Raw genomic sequence first — 19,601 nt, 5'->3', positions numbered from 1 at the left:
CGCACATCTGTTTGCATTTAGCGGCAACCTGTATGTATTGTCTTCGAGAGTCTGAGTATGGAAGTGTTCGTTTTTGTTTTTTTGTCGGAAAGTATGTATTCTCTGTTGTATAGTATTACTCCTCATGGACTTGCTGATGCCGAAGAATTATGAACTTTCTGGACTGGATTTGCAAATCAGGAGCATGAATCCCACAATTTAATTGGAGATATGTTTTCCTGCAGGTCTTGTTTGAATAGCTTGAGTTTGTTTTTGGAGGGGGTTATTTGATCAGTATCATGACCTTGTATGTGGGTAGTCTAAAATTTAGTGGGTGGTTGGTGGGTGCTCTGGTGTGGTTTGCTCCTTCTTTCCTATCAAACATCTATCGTCCTTATCTCCCCTTCTTTTTTATGTTTGTTACTCTCTTGTAACACCTCTAATCTTCTGGCGCTCGTATGACCTTATGCAGTTGCGAGCGCCATAAAACCTCTACTAAAACTAAACTAAGTCTAAAGTTTAAAAAAATTTTGGTTTTGATAAGTTGGCAGCTATGTGTTTGTTGCACTTTCAAAATTTTATTAAAATTTTGGAATTGTTCTAGTGTTAGGTATACACAGAGTTGTTACAGAAATCCTTGTATCATTTTAACTTTTGTCTGAAGAAAATTTTTAGTTTTTAAGCAACATAAAGAAAGGATCACATCAAATCTTCATAATCTTTTTATTTCACCAACAGGGTTGTTCATCTCCATTGGTGGTAAAGTTTGCTGATACTCAGCGTGAAAAAGAACAGCGCAAAGCTCAACAAATGAACCAGACAATGTGGAACTCTGGCTTTGGGGCGCTAGGGCCTCAGTACCTTGCGGTAAGGTTACTACATACTGTTCTTGTGTGTTTTGTTATACAAGAAACTGATTGTTCCTATCTTAAGCTAAATTGTGAGTGCTATATATATAGAGGCACCTTTGTTTGATGTATTTCTTCCTTGCGGGTGGTTGGCGAGTGCTTTGGTGTGATTTGCTTTTTTCCTTTCAAATGTCTATGTTCCTGATCTCTGCTCCTTTTTTTGGTGTTTGTTACTCTCTTGTAACACCTCCTAATCTTCGGCACTTATATGACATTGTGTTGCAAGTGCTGGAAAACAAGAATTCTTCTTTTTGAGAATAATTTCTTTTTCAAAGTGTAGGAGGGATGGCAATTAATAGTGGGAGTATGGTTGTGTTGGAATAAAGCATCCTTTTCTTCAGGGGGGGGGTTTGCTAAATATTGTTTTTGTATGGAAAAGGTGTTGTATTTGACTGGCTAGTCCTAGGTCCTTTTTCTAGAAGATATTAGCGTACAACAGAATATTTAGCAGTGGTTTTTAAACTGGCTAGTCCTAGGTCCTTTTTCTAGAAGATATTAGCGTACAACAGAATAATTAGCAGTGGTTTTTAAAGGCTAGGGGATAATTTCATTAAACAGAATGTTGTGACTACTTCTTCGTTGTCGTTACATTTGGATGTGTTTTATATTTGGGGGGGGGGGGGTCTGCCGTAGATCAAGCTTTTGTGAAGACAACTCAGAAGCAAATTAAAATGGTTCACAATTTATCGTTTCCTACATAATTTCAGCATAGATGCTCGATTAACATGGTAGTAGACTTCCGGCTCTTGCCGGAATTCCGGTTTCGCTATGACTCCAAAAGATATGTGAGCTTGCTGTATTAAGGGGGGGAAAAGCAGGAGTGGTAGTTGTAGCATACACAGGTCGGCAGTTCATTTGCGTTTATTTCAATTTTTGCTCATTCCTTTCAATGTCATGACTCACTTTTATAAAATCAACAAAATATGTTACGAGCAGATGCGTCTTTTTCACTGCCCTGGCCTTTTGGAACGCCGTTTAAAGCAATGGTTAATCTCCTCTCCGTGTTCTTTGAGCATACATTTGCATTCTCATCTCTGGTCTCTGCCTACGTCTTTTGGAGGCGCTAGGATAACCATTGAGATTTGTTTAAGCTATGAAATCACTTTCACTTTTATTTTTGGATTTAATTTCATAACCAGTCCTTGGGCCAGGGTCTTGCGAATGGCAAGCAGCAAGACCCACAGTCTTGCGGAGCAGCGAATCCATACCAGGTGGGTTGTTTCCAGTGGGAGCAGGGAAGTAAAAGCACAGCATTTTTGCAAATCAGCAACAATGACAAAGTTATCGGGGTAGGGGTTGTTGCATGGACAGGAGTAAGGGAGGCTTAGTATGTGACCTAGGATGATCCAGTCTCTCACACCTTACGAAAAGAGCATAGAATTCATTGCTCAGCTACCTTTTGTAGTTGTGATCAATGTTTTAGAGACACTGCAAATTATTTTTTATGATAAAGAGAGTTTTCTTGATGAATTAAGTCATTTGAAAAGGATATTCGTATCATCAGTATTTAGAATCAGTTTTTCTGCTGTTAAATGGCACTGCTCTTGGGTCCGCTATCGCTTTTACAGATTTTCCCGACATTTTTTGTCATCTTGGGTTTTGAAAAAAATGTATGGACAATTTTCAGGTTTGGGCAGAGAAGCCTGAAATTTTAATAACAATGGTGGGATAAAAGGTGTTTTTTAAAATACAAGCTGTAATCATTTGTAATGAAATGCTGCACAGTGAGAAATGTTTTTGTTGGTATCAATTTATGAAAAACTGTTCACCCGCCAGGGCGGGTAACATTGTGGAGGTAGGTAGGTAGAAAAAAGCTGTTGTTAGAAAAGGAAGTTTTTATGTTGTGGTTTTTGTCTGAATTTTCATTCATTATCATCTGATATATCGCGGCCCCATTGCTTTCTTGTCATATCTCTTTTTTTCCTTTTTTTTTAAAGTGTGGGGTTTTACAGCGCTCGCATAAAAAAAAAAATAAGTGGAAACAGTTCATAACAAAGAGTGAGCTTGACAAGATGTCACATTTTTTTCTGTTATGGAAAATGGAGATACGACAAGAAAGCACTGAGGTAGGGATATGTTAACAGGCCCAGGCTGTAAGATATACGGCTGACTGGTTTCACATTGAGTGACATGCTTGTATTTTGATCAGATGTTCTACTGCTGAGAAAGGTCCAGAGCCCCAACTAGACAAAGTTGCTTTTCCGTCCTTTATTTTGTTTTGTGCATAGACTGATGTGCCTGTATTTTACTTTTGAAAATTTCCTTGCTTTTTAGTTTAGTAATAGCTGGTGGGTGGTAAGCGGTTTAGTAAGATCATTTCATTGTGGCTCTTACTGGTTGCATGAAATTTTCAACATCCACCAACCCCAATTTAAAAAAAAATTGTCCTCCACTTTTTTCACACAGATGGCTGAAGGGTCTTTTTTTTTTTTTGGCTTGTGCTAGAATTGGATGTTTGTTTTGTGATAGGAGTCCATGTTTCTTCCTTTAGGAAAATGCTCAAGTTCTTGTCTTTTTTCTGTTTACAGCAGTTGTTACAGCAGGTGGCAGCCGGAAACATGGGCAATTTTAACAACCAAGGTAAATTCAATTTTGCTTTCTCAATTGTGAATACAATCATTTTGTCAGATGGTAGTGTTTATCTGTAAGGACTAAAGACTGGGGATTCTCGTTACTGCTTCTTTGTTTACCTGTATCTTTTATGTACTCGTTTTTCTATAGCAACAAATAGCCGCTTGGGCATCTTTTCATTGCTACAAATTTTAATTCAATTCACATTTGATGGGCAGTATGTTGTGGTTTTTTTTCTTTTTACTTTTAAATTTCTTTCTGTTTGGGTTATATTTTCTTTACATATGTATTGTTCTTCAGCTGGCGGAATGGGACTCAACATGCAGCAGTTAATTGCCGCTGCAGCTGCAGCAGCTGGTAATAATCCTGGTAAGTTCTGATTAGTATGTAAGCCGGAAGTGATCTCTCACAATCTTTAAGTTCCTGTGTTCATTATATTATTATGTTAAACTATAGTATTGTTACACATAAAGAGACAGTTGTGGTGACAGTTAGGTTTGAGATGTGACTGTTTTCGGTTCATGTGTACCTGTAAAAAAAATTTAACACTTGTCCACATAGTTTTTGCAATGGTAATATTACGTCAGAATGGATTGTGATTTGTTTGTTGTCGTATAGTGCATAATGCATGAATTAAAATCCATTCCTGTGCTGTAATACATTTTTTTCCCTCACTTTTTTAAATGTACAACTTCAAGTTTGCAAAGCATGTTTAGATGCCAACACAATTTCAATATGTCCCGAACCCCTTTGGCTATTGACTAGAAAACATTTGAATTTCATGCATTTGAAGTTCCCTTTCATCAGAAAAGCATGCAATGATTTTTTAGTCTAAGTGTTAGTAAACTATTTTCGTCTCACAAATTTGTCATAGTTTTAAATCCCGGTATAGTATTAATGTGAAAGTCCTAATAAAGTGCATGTTCTTTCTTTTGCTTTAGTTTTCTCTTCATATTAACTCTGAGAATAAGTGGATGTCTTCTGATCATGACAGGCCGGTAGTGGTTATACCATCAAAAATATCGTATTTTGAGTTCCTTGACTTTCTCTCTCTCTTTCTCTCTCACTCAGTAAAGTTGTCATTTGCTGCTCTTCTTTCATTTTCTTTTTTGTTGTTGTTGTTAAATAACTTGTCTAGGAAACACAGGGGATTGAGGGTTTTGTTTGTTCATCTTTACCTGTAATTTATGTCACTTGTTTTCTTTGTTGAAAACACAGGAAGTTTCCTTTGCACTTATGTTTATTCCGTTGACTGTGCATATTCAATTATACAAACAGGTTGTTTTCTTTCATCAGTATTAAGGGAGGGCAGGATTTATACTGATTTTTTTTAAAACGGCATATGTTTGTCAAGTGATTGTTTGCGCTTGTGTGTTATGTTGGTTTTTAGAAATGTGTGTTCTTATCTTCAATAGTTCTGTTGAAAGCACATTTTTTGTGGTCATATGCTCAGTAGGATGGGTAAAGGGTACTTGTGTAAAATGTTCCCATTGTGTACTAATGTTCCTGTGTTGTTGTTTTTTTCCCGTTGTTTTTCTTAAGTGCGATCAGGAGTTCAAATCTTAAAAGGGGAAAAGAAACTTGGGGATATTTTTGCGTTATCTATTTCTCTAAGGAAATTTTTCCTTCGTCCAAAATAACTAATTGTAAGAAGATCATTCTTTGTGATGTGAATCTGTAGTCTGTATACTTGAATGCAGAGGTAATGGTGTTCTGCTTCTTGCTGAGAGTACACAATTTACGGAGAATACTTTTATCATGGTTTTTGTAAAGTTTCATCAGTAACTTGAGTTTCTGATCAAGGGATTCAAGTGAGGGCCTTTGTAGGAGGTTGCAATTTTTCCCAACTTAATATTACCACTGCGTTCTAACTAATAGATAAGTAACAAATCTAACAGATGGATTGTAAACTTGGCAATAGTGGGGGAGTTTTGTACCTTTCATCAGTCTTTTGTATATATGCTTACATTTTTATTCTTTGTGAGGTTGGTGTAAAATGTTGTCCTATATGTCCCAAATGGCAGTTGGTACTCAAAACTTGTTTTCTTGGTCTCTTGTAAATGGCACTCACAATGGTACAGATAATTGTGGTCAGTAGCCTCTTATGTTGACTGAAATCCCAGTTGTGGTTTTTGTGCTTCCAACTTTCGTGCATGAACAAAATTTACTTCAGTGGAGTTAATTATTAATCTTGTCCATGCTACCATATTGCTAAGGATGCGCAGTGCCTAAAGTCTTTAATATCTGGTATAAGGATAGTTGCTCTTATTTGAACTTGACTTGGTACTTGAAGGTTGCCGCCTACTTATTGTAGCACTTGTTTCAATCATTGTCCTTACTGTGGTGATTCTTTTTTTAATGCGTCGGGAGGTCTCTTTGTGTATCTTTTTCTTTATTTTGAAAGAGTATGGTCCCTGACAGTGCTTCTCTGCTTTCTGTTCTTAGATCTTGCGTTGGTTTTAGAGGAGAGACCCTGAGTAATCAAAGGACTATAGTCCCACATTTTATGCTGTATTGGGTGCCTTTGAGAGTTGTTTAGCTCTTCTGAATATTTGTGATGTGATTTCTGACCAGAAGAGGTGGAACCCTGTTGTAACTTTGTTTTCTGGGGTTTTGTATAAAAAATATTTTGCTGGAAGTGCAAAATCGGGTCAAAGGAAATTGAGCACAGAGACAGTATTTATTCCACTGTTTAAAAAAATGAATCTGAGCTTTTGGTGTGTGAATATATGAATTTAGATTAAGTAAATCGTCCACACTTGGTCAAGTTATGGCAGGGTTTCACTCTACTATATCACACATTTCTTTGTGTCAACCATCCTTTTAATGGAAAGCTTTTGTGAACAATCTACACTCTTAAATTGGGTTCAGTGCATGACTGATTTGCTTACCAGTGTGCGCGTGTGTATGTTTGCCTAGTCTGTGACCAGTAGTCTCTGATCTTGCGGCAGCTCTCCTTGCGGCTCTGGCCAGTTTGGGGTCGATGGCAAACAACTCCAATCAGCAAGGCATGAACTCCGGGGGCAATAACAATCAAGGTGGGCAATCAGCTGAGTAAACGAGCATTGCTTTCTGTTTGTACCTTTTCCTTCCCGTTTCTCCCCTTCGTGTTGGGGCTTTAGCTAGAGAAATCGTTTGACCCTACAAATTGGCTTTTTTCCCCCCTGAGGTACAAAATAGATGACTGATGTAGAAAATTGCAAAGAGTGTTCCTTAATTCTAGCTAAGGCCCCACCCCAGCTGTAATTCGTCTTTCGCTACAGCACAAGTTTATTTTCAAAAAGCCCGGCATAGTTTATTGCTAAAGCATGCCTGCTATTTGCAGAGTGACAATGGTTTGGCAAAGAGCTGTAGATTGTTCCTTTGATGCCTCCATTTGATGTTTGAGCCTCTTATTGTAACTGTTGATTAAAGATACATAATCTGGAAACATTCTATAAAATGTGGCTTGACTACTTAGGAGTCCATAGGTACACACCAACTTCCTAGCAACCATTACTGTGGTTGTAGCAAAAATGATGATAATCGGATTGTAAAGTGATTGGAAAGAAAGCTCAATCGAAAGACAGCAATTACTTTTTCCTTCTTATTGTTGTCGTTTGTAAATGCTTGGGTGGCATTGCTTTCCAATTTCATTGCTACTTTTAAAAGGATTAAGATATGCCTAAATTATAAAGCTTTGATAATGATTACATTTAATGGTCTCATTGAAACTTTGGTATAAGTTATGTAAGTTCATGTGATGGTTGGTTGTTGCATGTGAAAACCTCCCCTCATCAGTACCATATGGCTTCGGACTACTGGTTCTTTGAGCTTGAAGTGAATTTTGTTGGTGCTCAGTCTTTGTTCCCTTTATATCTTTGTGGTGGCTTGTTCTGTTTTGAGATTGGCAGCTTTAGTTGCTTGTAATTCTAACAGTTGGGTTTTTTTAGCTCGGGGTAGTTTCAGTTTACTGGCTTTTTACTTCGAATCATTATTCAGCTTTCTTTCAGCAGTTATCTCCTTGTGAGCAATTTCTGTTTTTTTTTATGGAAGTCCACATGCTTTAGTATTTAAAGTGCAACATTTTTGGTGTTTCTTTTGATTTTGGTCTTTTGCTGTGGCAGTGATAGATAGGGAGTTGTTTGTATTTTTCTCACCTTTTGTACTCGGAATTATGATTGCTGTGAAACATTTTGACACCCTACCCTCCCCCCGCTCATTTTCTTATGCTTCAGGAAATCTTTTTTTTTATAAAGGGGGGTTCAGCAGTGCCTTTGATGTTGGGGTTTCAAATTTTCTCTAACATGGATTAATGTAAGCCATGTCATCTTCAAAAAGCCCTTGAGATTTGTTGGCATTTCCTGATTCTGTTATAAAACAGTAATTTTGATTCCTCTTGGTGACGATTAGTCAGTTATTTCTTTTTTATATTTCCTCCGCATAAAATGGTGCTGTAAAATAATCCCTGACCTGATGGTCCTAGAACCACTGTGCTTACCTTCTTTTTACGCACCATGAGGAAGGGTTGGTTGTTTTCCTGTCTTTGCTCCGTACTGATGCAGATATTTGTTACTTCTTATTCTTAACATCAATGGCATCTATTTTCACGGTTGAGGGGGAAATTTCTTGGGTTTCTGAGCTGAACAATACCAGGACTGAAGTCTGAAGGGAATTTTGTTTGTGAAAAATTGTTTGGTGTACTACTTTGAAGCTGCTTCTTTGTTTCAAATGATGCTTTTGCACTTTCAAGCGGTGTAGTAGGTTCTGGTTTTCAACATTGTATTGCATATATAATGTAAAATTTTCTCAGCTCTTGCAGTTGTGTATATCCGTATAATATTGATTGTATTTTATGTTGGCTTTCCTGTGTCTCCTGTGGTTCCATTTCTTTGAATGATCATTGATATCCTGGAACGCGTAAACACCTCATTGTTTGCTCTTTGGACCCATAGCTGTGTGCACAAAAAAAAGTTCTGTTGCATTTATCTGATAATCATTGCATGCTTTATTTTAGATTGTATATTTTTGGTGTAAATTTCTATTGATATGATTGTGTAATGCGATCATTTTCTTTTAGTGCATAGCCAGAAAAAAACAAACTTGAACAATAATAATAATAAAGTTCTTAGTGCAGTTGGCTGTTTTCAACACAGGACAATCTTAAATGTTTGCTTCAGATTTCAGTTTCAGCAACTAACCCGAGAACCGATGCAAGTGTTCATTTTATAACTTGTATCATAGTAATAGTACGTAGCTTCATTTTCCAATATTTTTTATCGCAAGTTATTGGTTGTCTAGCACTATACAGGTAGCAAAGTTATTTTGTTTGTCCTCTTCTAGTTCGAGATGAGATGACACACCCTTTTGTTTTCCTGAAGTACGAATTATTTCCCTTGCATTTTTTCATCCCACTGTAGTTCCTCTGTTCATCTACATTTGTATACCCAGTAATGTTTTGCCATTTTCTTAGCTAGAGGTTACCATTATTGTGTCAGTAGTGTGTATGTATTATTCTTTTAAGTCTTGAATTGTAAATTACTTCTACATTTGGCTTTCCGTTCGTAGTCATGTATTCTTAATTTTTATAACATGAGCATTGTCTCACCAGCAAGCTTCTTCATAGAGCATAACTTTTTGCACCAGTTGATAGTGCAGATGGTTGGAAGGCACTAATGCTAGCTCTTTACTCTCTTGTGCCTTTTTATTTTGTCTGTCAATTTACATTTTCCCTGTGCAATGATGATCTCGTAATCTTTTTGCGTTTTTTGCTCAAATCAAGTTGTATCTCTTGTGTGAAAGTTTGCAGGCTTATATGTACATCTTCATTATATTGGAAAATGATATAAGTGCTTTTGTGTGTTTTCAGCAACAACATTTAATGAAATGTGTCAGTTATTTTTTTTTGTTGGCTTTAATGACCATATGTTGTTTTTTTGTGTGTGTTTGTGTGCTTTCAACAAACTCAAGTAAATTAGTGTGTATCAAAGGAGTGGCTAACTATTGAGTAATGCCAGTTTTTGTTTGCATGTTTAAGACATTGTTAACTATTATTATTGTATAGTCCGGGGGTTACATATATTTGTGGGTATCATTCTTGAAATTGTCTACTTTGTAAGAGTTACCAGCAGTAGTGACTTAGAGAGAGACTTCCACTCGAACAAGTATGTAAATAAGCAAAACAGTGTTGTATCATTATTTTGCAAACATAGCACAAGCAAGTGGTACATTTTTATTGATTATCGATGGATACAGTAATGCCAACTGAAGCAAAATTGCTATTGTCATTTATAACCATTCTTCGAAGAGGTTCTTTGAAGGAAGAGTCCATCATCTGTGGGCCTTCTAGGGTTTTCAATCACTCTGTCAGATGTCATACTGACTCTCTTAGTCTTTGCGTGACTGGGTGCGGATTGACAAGTTTTGTTCATTCTGGGAGTTTTTTCTTCCTGCCCAGGTATATGGGGATAAGACTTGCAAGAATAGGTTGTTTCTGGGAGTTTTTTGGGTTGTTTTTTTCCCCTGCTTGCACTTGATGTTCATGTGTAATGAGGCTTGACATTTTTTTGTCTTCAGGTGGCATGGGGAACTTTGGCCAGATGGGGGCAAATAACGGAAACTCTGGTGAGTGTACGTACAATTATAAGAAATTTTAATCCGAGATTTTTTTCTTTAAGCTTTGCATTAAGAAATTGAGCTGAGTGACATTGTTGCACACATTAGCTGGTAGCTGGAAGAAAGTATGTAGTTTTTATCGAATGACTTATAAAAAAGGATGGAATCTCCAATTATGTGTTTGGTTAGCTGAGCATATAAGAAATAATGACCTATATAGTTACAATAGACCAGGACTTTGAAATGAAATATTTACTAGTGAAATACATTATTCAGACAAATCTTATCTGAAACAATGTGGGATAATATCCTCAGCTGTTTTGCTTAATGTGTTGTAATGCATGTTGGGGGTACTGTGTGTTTATTTTCCTTTTCTTGTATTGTAGTATTTAAAGCCATTATTTATTTTAATGGTTTTTAAAAGTTTTTATTGTTGGGATGTGAATGATTTACTGTTGCACAACAGGTCATATGAATATAGAGAAATGTGTCTGTGTTTAAATGTGTGTCCATTGTTTGTCATGTGAGTACAGTGGGGCTTCTCTTTTTTTTTATTTCAAAATATTGCTTTAACTCATTTGGCTTGGGTGACCGCCAGGCCCCAGGAATCTGCTAGACCTACAAATTCTTTTAGTAATCACTCAGGAAACACCCCAGACGTAAAAGAGGTCAGTGAGTTTATCCAGGAGAACCTGCCCCAAAAAAATTTTTGTTTTGCAAGCTCTAAAGAAAGAAGATCTTGTTCGCTTCTTGTCTGGGATGTTTGTATCATTTCAAGAACGAGTTTTACGCGAGGAGTATGATAAAACTGATCTAGCATTACATTTGTCTTCCAAACCACAAAAATGCTTTTTTTTTAAAACGCTGTGCGAGTGCAATGTGTAATGGAAGCTGCTATTGGGGTCCTCATGGTCAGTGCATCATCGTGCACCGCCCCTTTCCTCGATTGGACTCGGGAGTCAAGAGGTGTGTGTTGTTATTGTCTGGACCGATTTTCAACTAAGCTTAATAGCCAGGGCAGCAATTGCATCAGTGCCCGTGGACTTGCTGTCTGTTTCTGGCTAACTCGTGACATATATGAACCCCAACCACCCGTCTTGTATAGTGTTACTTTCCTCATCCGCATTTTGCACAAGTTTTCGAATAACTTGCAAATCTAAGTGGGGAAAAAATGAAACCTCGTTTCCTTTTCATCCCCGAGACTTGATCTGTGTTATCAATTATATATTAGTCTAGCAGACAAGTAATACTGGCAAATTTGGTATTGATGTGCAGATTTTTATTTCCCAATACAAATCCACCCTGTGCTTGTGGCTAAACCTCCGTACAGAACTAGACCCAGCTGATTTGTGGGGTTTAATTACGCACATTTGAGGTCTTGCGCGACAGAGTAAACTTGCGCTCATTTTAGGACTGTAGGAGTGCTAAAATCTGGTTTGGCGGTCACCCTGATTTGAGCATGCGATTACTAGTCTTCATAGATTTTATGTGCTTTAAAAAACATATTGCTAGAAGTGCTGACAGCATAAAGCTCAGTTTGCGTTTGTTTTGCTTTGTCTTTTCATTTATGCTTGGGAAGAAAGTACTTATGTCCTTTTTTTTCCCTCTCTCCCCCTCTTTTTTTTTTTTTTGCCTTGTAAAGCGCTTCGGGGAAATCAGTTTGGTAAGGACACCCATTGTTGTCATAGTGCTGTCCTTTGTTTTGTGCGTTTTGTCTTTGTTTCTTTATGTTTAAAAATGGTGTTTTTAGTTTGTTACTTCTTGTTCTGTTGATTGCTGTTGTAGTGGTGTATCCTTTGTCCTTTGATGAATTATAGTTGTAAAAGGAGTAGGTAGCTTCTTCATTCAAGACCTTCAGGCATGCAGTTAGTTATAAAGCCGTTGTTTAATACAAGTAGCTAAATGCATATTTTAAAAAATAAAGCTTCTGCTTTCCATGTGTGCCCATGTCTCGCAAAGTGCTGTGAAGTTATTGTTGCATGGCTCAATTTTCAGGCAACATGGGCAACAACTCCGGAGGAATGGGCGGCATGGGTGGTAACAACATGGGAGGCAACAACATGAACGGCTTTGGCACCAACAATTCCAACAACATGGATGCCCTGAGTCAGGCATACTCCGGCATTCAGCAGTATGCAGGTTTGTACTGTTTAGGTTTTTGTGTTCTCCTGGAGATGGACTTTACTGGAAATCTTAAATTGCTCATCCTAAAACTGCTTGAAGATCCGAGGTGTTTTTTAAGTCAAATTTATTATTGATGAATGTGCGCATGTGGGTTCTTTGGATGTAAGTTGATTATTAGATTAGTATGTTGTGTAACAATTTGATAAAATATATTTTTTTTTGACTCCTGTCTTTTCACTTCTTCACAAGTCTTGTTTTTTTATGTCGAATCTTTTTTTTTTTTGAAGACAAGGGCGAGTAATTTTGAGAGTTTTATTTTCTGAGACATACATTTTTGGAAAAGGGATTTCCCTAAGTCTCTGTTAAAGGCTTGTTTAGTTTTTGTAAGTGTGGCGTTTCCTGATAAGAGTAAAGTGTTTGTCAGTGTAGCAAGGTGTTTGTTTTTGTTTCCAGCTTCCTTCCCCAATGCCTTCAACACACAGGCAGCAGCTCAAATGCAAGCCAATAATGCTAACGTAGGCGGAAAACAGACAGAGGGTAAGTATGGTTAAATCACATCATGAATGTCCAATGCTTAGTTGTTTGTTTTTTTAAGCAAGTATGAATGTTATTTAGGGGGAAGAGGGGTGGGGGCTTGACAAGTTGTGATGTGGTTTAGTAAAAGAATAACTGGTGGATAAACATTTTTAAAAAAAAATGTGTATACGTTTGTGTGTATTGGTTCGTTTTAAAATTCAAGTCAATATATATTTTTGTTTTAGACTGACATTTCTGTGCATGTTGTGTATAAAGTTGTCAAAAAGTTTTGAAACTACCTGTCCATTATAAAAGGGACATTAAATGCCTGTTGTACTGATTTTGACCTTTTGACTTATGACACAAGTATAAGCAGTTTTACTAGGTTACAAATATTTCTCATACAGGTCCAGATGGAGCCAATCTTTTCATCTATCACTTGCCTCAGGAATTCGGAGATGGAGATCTTATGCAGATGTTCATGCCCTTTGGCACAATTGTCTCTGCAAAAGTTTTTATTGATAAACAAACTAACCTGAGCAAATGCTTTGGTAAGTTCATGTGTTATTACATGGGTCAAGAGGTAGTGGGTGCTTACTGTAGTTGATTTTAATTTGAGAGAAGACCGTTACCTGAAAACTTACATTGCCCTCTTATTGCTTATTGAAAAGAGGTAGTGATTTAAACATGTTTTCCTCTTCAGCCTGGGAGTGAGTTCTGGTGTTGCTGCACTTTGATTCTGGATTATACCACTTTTCAAATATAGTTTATTATAGTCTAGACCAAATAGATTGAAGTAGATTTAGAAAGCCAGATCCAGTCCTATGGTATACTTGATCCAAAGTAATTAGACTTGTCTAGATCTAGACAACAAAGTCATGTTCCATAAATAACAGGCAAAGAGCAAGATTCAATTATAATTGATGGGTTATGGCTTTTGATAATAAACATGGTTTAGACCAGGGAAATGAGGTTAAGTTAAGGTTGAATGTCGAGCTTAAATATCTTTTTGTGTAAGCTGGAAACAGGAAGTTCAAATACATGTTTTGGTCCTCAGTGAGTTAATTGCCTCTACCACACGAAAAATTACCTCCAAACTGTATCTTTTTGTCTTTGTAGGATTTGTGAGCTATGATAATCCAGTCGCTGCTCAGGGAGCCATCCAGTCCATGAACGGCTTCCAGATTGGCATGAAGCGACTCAAGGTGCAGCTCAAGCGCCCCAAGAATGACAGCAAACCGTACTAAGCAGGCACATTTGTCTTTTGGGCTGGGAACAGTGAAAGGGAAAGGTGAGGCTCTACAGATAAGTGGTATTTTATTTTTGTTGCATTGTGTACAAACTATGGATGTGCATTTGCATTTTTAGAACACACATATGAGTGTTCTTTGTGTTATTTATGGTGAGTTAATACTGTTTGTGTACCTGGTTTTGATACTCGGAACAGTTTTTTTCTTTCCCCCGTCATATAATGGTTATAATTGTAAGAATTGTGGAAGTCAGAGGAAATGTTCCGTTGCTCTATTTAATACTTTTGAAAAACGGTTCTTGAGCATCCAGGTCAGGTATCCTTTTATTTTGACTTAAAATGATGGCAGCACCTTTGCAGGCTGTTTGTTGATTTTTGTTTTTCCTGTTGGACTGCTCTGTTACAGTAAGGGCAGTTTGCTGTAGCTGTGTGTGTATATGCTTGTAAGGAGTGTATCCTGGCTTATACTACTGTGGACAGGGTCTTCTCACTGTTGGTTTTAAAGATCGTATTTTGTTCTTCAGTTCTAGCTGTCTGTCAACAATCCAGCTATATGTTGTTTCGTGTCTACTTGTGGTGAATATCTTAAGGTTTCTTTGGTTACAACATGCAAGGACAGAAGTGAAGCCTTTGGGGCTTTTGTGAGAAATATTAAGTAGCATTTGTGTCCTACTGTTTAGGTCAATAAATTTGTACTTACTTTAGGTGTGGTAAGGTGCTTATTTGGCCAAATTTTTGTACTTAGTTTTAGGGTATGTCATACAAGTATTCATCATAATTCAGCCCCTACCTGCCGTCTTTTAGATTCATGGTATGAATGACCTTTGATCGTACAAGGCTGCTTGTTTGGTGGAATGAAATGAAAGATGGATGTGAGTTGGGGCTAATACATACAACCTTGCATGTGACTGACCTTTATGTTTTTATCTATGAAGCAACTGCGCTCTCCCCATTTTGGACAGCTCAAATGTTTAGACTATTGTGCTGTCTCACTACGTTGTCCTGCTTTTGTTTACCTTTATGGTTGTCAGTGGTTTTCCTGTGAGAACAAAATTTGACGTGGAAGTATTGGTTTGTTCTAGGATGGTTTTATTGCATGGTCTGGACATGTGATTTGTGCTGTCTCTTCTTTCTGTCCTGTAATACATGGTGTTGTATTAGTGCAATGGGATAGAAGTCAGACTGTAATTTTTATATTGGCTTTGAAAGCACTGACATTTATTTGTCCTTATTTTATTTATCTTTTTCTTTTCGTTATCGTTGTTCTGATGAAGCGGTGGCAGGGACAAAACGGTGCCTCATGCTTCTGCAAATTCCAAAGATATCACTACTTTGCCGATGAGAAAGATGGTGATATTGCGTGTTTTGTGTATAGTTGGCTCATTGTGCCATTGAATGATAAATCGGTTTGATTGAATTGGGTTTTAAAAGACTTTCTAGGGTCTCATTTGTGTTTCAAGTTTAGTAGTAAATACTGTAAGACTATAATCTGCAATACGATGTCAATGGACTGAGGTTTTTCATTATTTAGCGTAGCCCCAAATCTTTAATCACATATTATGCACTTACATACACAGTTCAATACACATAGAGAATGCAAGGTCACATTTTTGTTTTGTGGCGTTTTGCACATCAATAATGCAAATGGTAAGTAATCCTGCCAGTGTACTATTTTTTACGGCACTGATAAGGGTCATATTTTGACATTTTGCATACAGAGAAAATACGATCATCATTCAATCATGAAATACTTTTTGTTCAAAGGGTAATTTACAGCAAAAGTATATTGTCTGTTTACACAAGTCTGGGCTCTTTTTAGCCTTTGGCTCACTTTAAATGAATTCATTCTTAAAGGGAAGCACCCATCAATTGTAATTACAGATATATATATTATTTAAAGAATTGTTGAAAACACATGACGCCTGTGATTTACTCCTGTGATATACCACTATCAATATTATTACAAATGTTCAAGTGTGTTGCTTTGATGTGTTAAGAACGTTCATTTACTAATGGAATTGGCCTTTAAGCAAAAGGTCAATATGACAGACATATATTGGGTTTGCGCATAAAAACCAGTCATGCAGAGAGGTGTTATATTTTGGAATTGGAAAGAAATATGGATTGCCATAAAATTCTGGTGGTGACAGACCAGTAAAACTGAATATACCGGTATATAAATTTGGGCCTGGATCTGAGCAAGCAACAGACATTTCCACAAAGAATTTTGATTTTCCTATCACTGGTACACTCATCTCACTGGCTGGGGAAAGAAAAGTAACAGGCAGTTCGTTTTCTTTGTCTTTCTTTCCCATTATTAAGAAATCTTGTAATTTGTAAAAATTAAATTGTGGATGAATTCCTTACTTAAATAAAAGTATAACCCGAGTTGACAGTTTTATACTGTGTGCATTTAAATGTATTCACACATCAAATAAAGCATGACATCTATTATGCAAATGAACTTAATGATTGGCTCAGTAAAGAAGCCCCTCTTCATACTATATAGTTAAAATTCAGAAACGTTGGATTATTGTCTACTATGAAAACAATTTTGCATTTTTTCATTTTAAAGAAAGCGTGTCAGATGAATATGTTTTTATGAGACTTTATGAGTATCCTATTTTTCTTACTCATGAGGAGTGATGCTTTATCTCACTACAAAATGGAGCAGGATGTGTCTGTCCTACTGTTGATGTTGTTGCAAGTGGTTGTTGTCTGTGCTTGGTGCATGTGATTACTGGGAACTTAGAATTGAATGTGCTGTTGATGAAAATGCTCTGAAAGTTTGACGACATGCTTTGTCTTGTTCTTAAAAATTTTTCTATCTGCAAAAGAATACTCGTTGTCAATTAGAGGATTGTTTATGAATCTCATATTTTTGTATTATTTGAATGGAATGCTTTTTAAAAAAATCATAACATCTTTTTTGATGCTTGTGGTATGTGAAAAATAAACTCCGAAAATGTTTGTTCCGAGGTTGACTGACTGTTTTCCTTTTTTTCCCCCTTACTGTAGAGGCCACGTAGGCGTCTGGCGTGACATGGCGTGTGTTCCTGTGTCCCTGTGGCGTCGTCGTGCGTCCGTGATGCGTCCCCATCGTACGTTTGTTTTTCTTCTTCACTGTCCATGTGTCGAGCAAGCAGTACCCATAATTTGGTCGGTTCCCTTGTCATCAGCGTTTATTTGGGGTTACATTTTATGTGTTTTTTTGCTGTTTGTCATTTCTCCTGTAGTTATTTAGTGTATCCCATGTACTGGGGGTGCCTTTTGTGCTTTTAGTTCTGTGAGCTTTGTGGTTGATATACTTATGTAGACACACAAAATTGTTTGAGTTCATTGGATATGGTACTTGAAACCTATCTCCGTTTTTTATTTTACTTCAGAAAATTTCTGTCAAGCCTTCTATTTTGGGGGAAACTTTTGGTGAATACCATATGCATCGTTTCTAAGAATTTAAAAGAAAAAAATGTACATATTGGGTTACTTTTTTTTCCTTTATTATTATTTTGATTTCCAAACAGAATTCTGTATATATGCTTTTGGTTTTTTTACTGTTTAAAATCATAGGTGCCGCCACAGATTTTTTTCATTACTGGTAGTTTTTTTCCCCCATGCAGTTTTGGGACATCTAATTTTAACTATAAAGTTTTTCTTTTGGTTTAATATTCATCAAAAGGACAGAAGATATATTTAAAGGCATTGGTACCCCAGATGTTTTTTTTTTCACCTTTAGTCGCATTGACTACTAGTTTGTCCCTTTATATCTTTCAAATATGTATATTACATGTTATCTTTTTTTTAATTTCCTACTCCTTTTCATCCCTCTAGTAAATGAAATTGTAATTATGTATCACAAAAGTTAATTGTTTGCTGTGCTTATGATCATCTTGCTGTTATTCATATCTCTGATGGGCGGTACTGAGAAAGGCCTTCTTGTGAAAAAAATGGCTTTATTAAAAAAAAAAAATTCTTAATTCGGAAAGTTAGACTCTAATGCTTTGAATGTTAAATATTAAGGCGAGTCCAGGGCAAGACAGAGGTAAGGCAAGTTAGACTTCACAGCGTAATTTGCATATTATATTTCTTCTCTATAAGTTATTCAGACCATTGCGTTGAATGAACTTGGAGGTGATTATGGCAGATTGGTGTCAGACAAGGTCCTCCTAAAGAAAAACATGTTCATTAAGCACATAACTTGGATTTTATTTTTCCTCCGTCTTCGTCTTTTTCTATCAAAATTTGACAAAAGAATAGTTCCATTTTCTTAGCAGGTTCTCTCGTTCATGTTAAAATCAGAATGTTGACAATCATTTGCCTACTTGGGAACGAAAGAGTTGTTTTGCCATCGCTAGTCAAGAGAAAAAGATTCTGAAGAAAGAATTATGTTGACCAATTTTATTTTTCTTACTCTGTGTGACATCCTTTGGCGGGCTTTGTTTTTGTTTGTGGCAAATACATGTCAAATGTGTCGTTGAAGACGGTGTTGAACATGTCTCAGAAGTCTATTCAGTGTTTTGGGTTTTGAAGCTGTATCTTGTATGTCGACGGTGTTAGCATCACATAGAGACGTGTGTGTAACTTAAAATCAAATAATCTCAAGATCCGTCTGTATTTACGTCTGTAGTGCACTTGCATTTTTTTGTCTAACCCTGCCTCCATACGAAGTGAATTTTATCTGAAAGGACACATCTCAGGTATTTTGTTAGTGTTGAATGTCATCTCACGAGGATGTAGATGCTCATGTTTGTAGGTATCTTGTAACAGTTCTTTTGTCAGCTCACTCAAGGCCGAGGAGGCCAGTGTTTTTTTATTTTTCAATGTCGTGTTTCCGCTCTGATGTGTGTGGTGTCAAGTCAGAGAAGGAAACCCCCCCACCTCCCCACAGTCATCTACAGGTTTCGATCAACTGAACACTATGTTCATGATCTGCATACTTAACCATGAATGAAGGGTGATGAGATCGAAATAGGTAGTATTACAGGTAAAATGCCACAGGTGCATCACATAACATGTATTCAAGCTTGACGATTAATCTAGATTAGATGGGAAACTTGTGAACACTTCCTTCAACCATCATTCATAATCAGATCAGACTTTCTTTTTCCTTCTCTAGCAGCTTTGTAAGTTGCACATTTGTCAGTTTATCTTTTGTCATTAAGGGTTTGTATTGTATCTTTGTGTTTTTTGTTTTTGATTTTTTTTTGGTTTCGTACCTTTGTGTTAAGAAACAAAATGTTGTTAAATAAGTAAAAAAAAAAATAATAAAAAAGGAAAAAAGAATTTTAAAAACATTGAATCTACACTGTGGTGTTGGCTTGACTTTCTTGTTTTGTTATATACTGTTGGTATTTATTCTCCAGCTTGGAGTCGAGATCATCTGGGTGCTTGTAGGTTGCCACTGATAATGATATTGGTAGGTCCTACTTCTTTGTCATTATCCATGAAAGAAAGATAGTGCAGAGAAAATGTTCATTAGTGTTGTGATGGTTTCTTCGTCCACATACCTCGGCAACAAATTCTCTATTGCTTGCATTATTTTTTGCTTCAACAGTCACCAGTATGGTGAGGTCACATTTCAAAACATGTTTACTCTCCCAAGATGCTGGAAAGCAGAAGGGATTGAGATAGAGGAGGGGGTGGGGGGAGAAATGGGAAGC

General features: G+C 36.8%; 1 protein-coding gene across 20 annotated transcripts in view; it reads left to right on the top strand.

Annotated features, from left to right (window-relative positions):
* Positions 1 to 19,244, top strand: part of LOC101858781 (CUGBP Elav-like family member 1) — a gene marked incomplete at its 5' end in the record, with an annotated part of 38,002 nt that extends 18,758 nt beyond the window's left edge. Inside the window, 13 exon segments of one of the 20 annotated variants that reach the window (XM_035969830.1) lie at positions 718 to 846; positions 2,027 to 2,098; positions 3,416 to 3,467; positions 3,759 to 3,827; positions 5,540 to 5,548; positions 6,410 to 6,496; positions 10,014 to 10,061; positions 11,695 to 11,715; positions 12,048 to 12,191; positions 12,630 to 12,713; positions 13,100 to 13,243; positions 13,812 to 13,983; positions 16,960 to 19,244. In XM_035969830.1, coding sequence (XP_035825723.1) covers positions 718 to 846; positions 2,027 to 2,098; positions 3,416 to 3,467; positions 3,759 to 3,827; positions 5,540 to 5,548; positions 6,410 to 6,496; positions 10,014 to 10,061; positions 11,695 to 11,715; positions 12,048 to 12,191; positions 12,630 to 12,713; positions 13,100 to 13,243; positions 13,812 to 13,939 — 987 coding nt within the window. 20 annotated transcript variants of the gene reach the window in all.
* Between the last annotated feature and the right edge of the window lie 357 nt (positions 19,245 to 19,601).

The sequence above is a fragment of the Aplysia californica genome, unplaced genomic scaffold (assembly GCF_000002075.1).
Source record: "Aplysia californica isolate F4 #8 unplaced genomic scaffold, AplCal3.0 scaffold00187, whole genome shotgun sequence".
Taxonomy (NCBI): Eukaryota; Metazoa; Mollusca; class Gastropoda; order Aplysiida; family Aplysiidae; genus Aplysia; species Aplysia californica.
The sequence above is the reverse complement of the archived record's forward strand: the minus strand, read 5'-3'. Positions and strand labels throughout refer to the sequence as shown.